This window comes from Octodon degus, unplaced genomic scaffold, assembly GCF_000260255.1.
Source record: "Octodon degus isolate 3935 unplaced genomic scaffold, OctDeg1.0 scaffold00016, whole genome shotgun sequence".
NCBI lineage: Eukaryota > Metazoa > Chordata > Mammalia > Rodentia > Octodontidae > Octodon > Octodon degus.
Window position 1 is genome coordinate 17,988,551 of NW_004524592.1, and position 1,035 is coordinate 17,989,585.

The 1,035-nt window shown below is 43.3% G+C and overlaps 1 protein-coding gene across 1 annotated transcript in view; it reads left to right on the forward strand.

Annotated features, from left to right (window-relative positions):
* The window catches only part of Zgrf1 (zinc finger GRF-type containing 1), a gene marked incomplete at its 5' end in the record, with an annotated part of 95,048 nt that overhangs the window by 19,630 nt on the left and 74,383 nt on the right, over nt 1-1,035 (forward strand). The window contains one exon of the mRNA XM_023710167.1: nt 795-980. Coding sequence (XP_023565935.1) covers nt 795-980 — 186 coding nt within the window. The remainder of the gene's footprint in view (nt 1-794; nt 981-1,035) is intronic.

The following is a 1,035-nucleotide window of genomic DNA, read 5'->3' on the forward strand; positions in this document are numbered from 1 at the left end:
GGCTGGCTGTGGTGCTGGGGGATTGAACCACGGTCCCTGTGCTTTGCTTAGTTTACCTTGTTCTAAGTAGGTGCTTTAGACCACTGAGCCATCTCACCAGCCCCATTTATATGTTTTTAAATTCAGAATATTTTCAACAAAATTGTTACATATCAGGGCATTTAGACTTGATTTTCCTTTCAAATGTGGTTTATAATCTCTATTCTTGAATAAAGTGTGGTGGTACATACCTATAATCCCAGTAAACAGTAGGCTGAGGCAGGAGGATTGCTGTGAGTGCAAGATTACCCTGATTTACATAGTACATTCAAGGCTAGTCTGAACTAACAGCAAAACCCTGTCTCAAAGAATAACAACAAAAATCTACTTTTGGATATTGAGAGTATTTCCAGGTTTTCAGCATCAGTCCTGTGTGAATGATTGACACTTGAGTAAAATTTTCTTTAATGTATTTAGTACAGGGTCTATAGGGTCGTACTTCACAGATCAGACTTGTAGTGATCGCCTGTTTTCAGCATCCAAGCAATAGGATTACAGGTGTGAGCCACCATGCCCGGTCTGTCACCCTCTCAGTGTGCCTTGGGGGTGGGACTGACACAGCATGCCCAGATCGAACCCAGTTGCTGCACCTGCTTAGGCACTTTTGTCTGCTGAGCTATCTGGCCGGTCCCACTTAAGTCATCTCTAATGCAAAGCTGAATTATGCATTGTTTTCTCTGTCTATACATTGTGGATGTGTGTGTGGATGTGTTTGTATACCTACACAGTTCTTATTTTTAATAATTCACCTTCAGCCTGTTGAGTTTCAAGGCCACCAAGTGACAGGCTCTGCTCGGAGTAGTGTGATGGTCAGAGGACCCAGCTTGCAGCCAAGATGTGATCCATTTCTGGGAAGCACTGACCACAAAACTCTCCTGGTAGATGAACATCTCCTGCTGCCAGAGCTCCCTGGTGTGTGGGTGGAGACAGAGCCCTCACAGGTAAAGGGGCTTGCTTGCTTGCTTTTCTTTTCTTTCTTTTTTTTTTTTTTTTTTT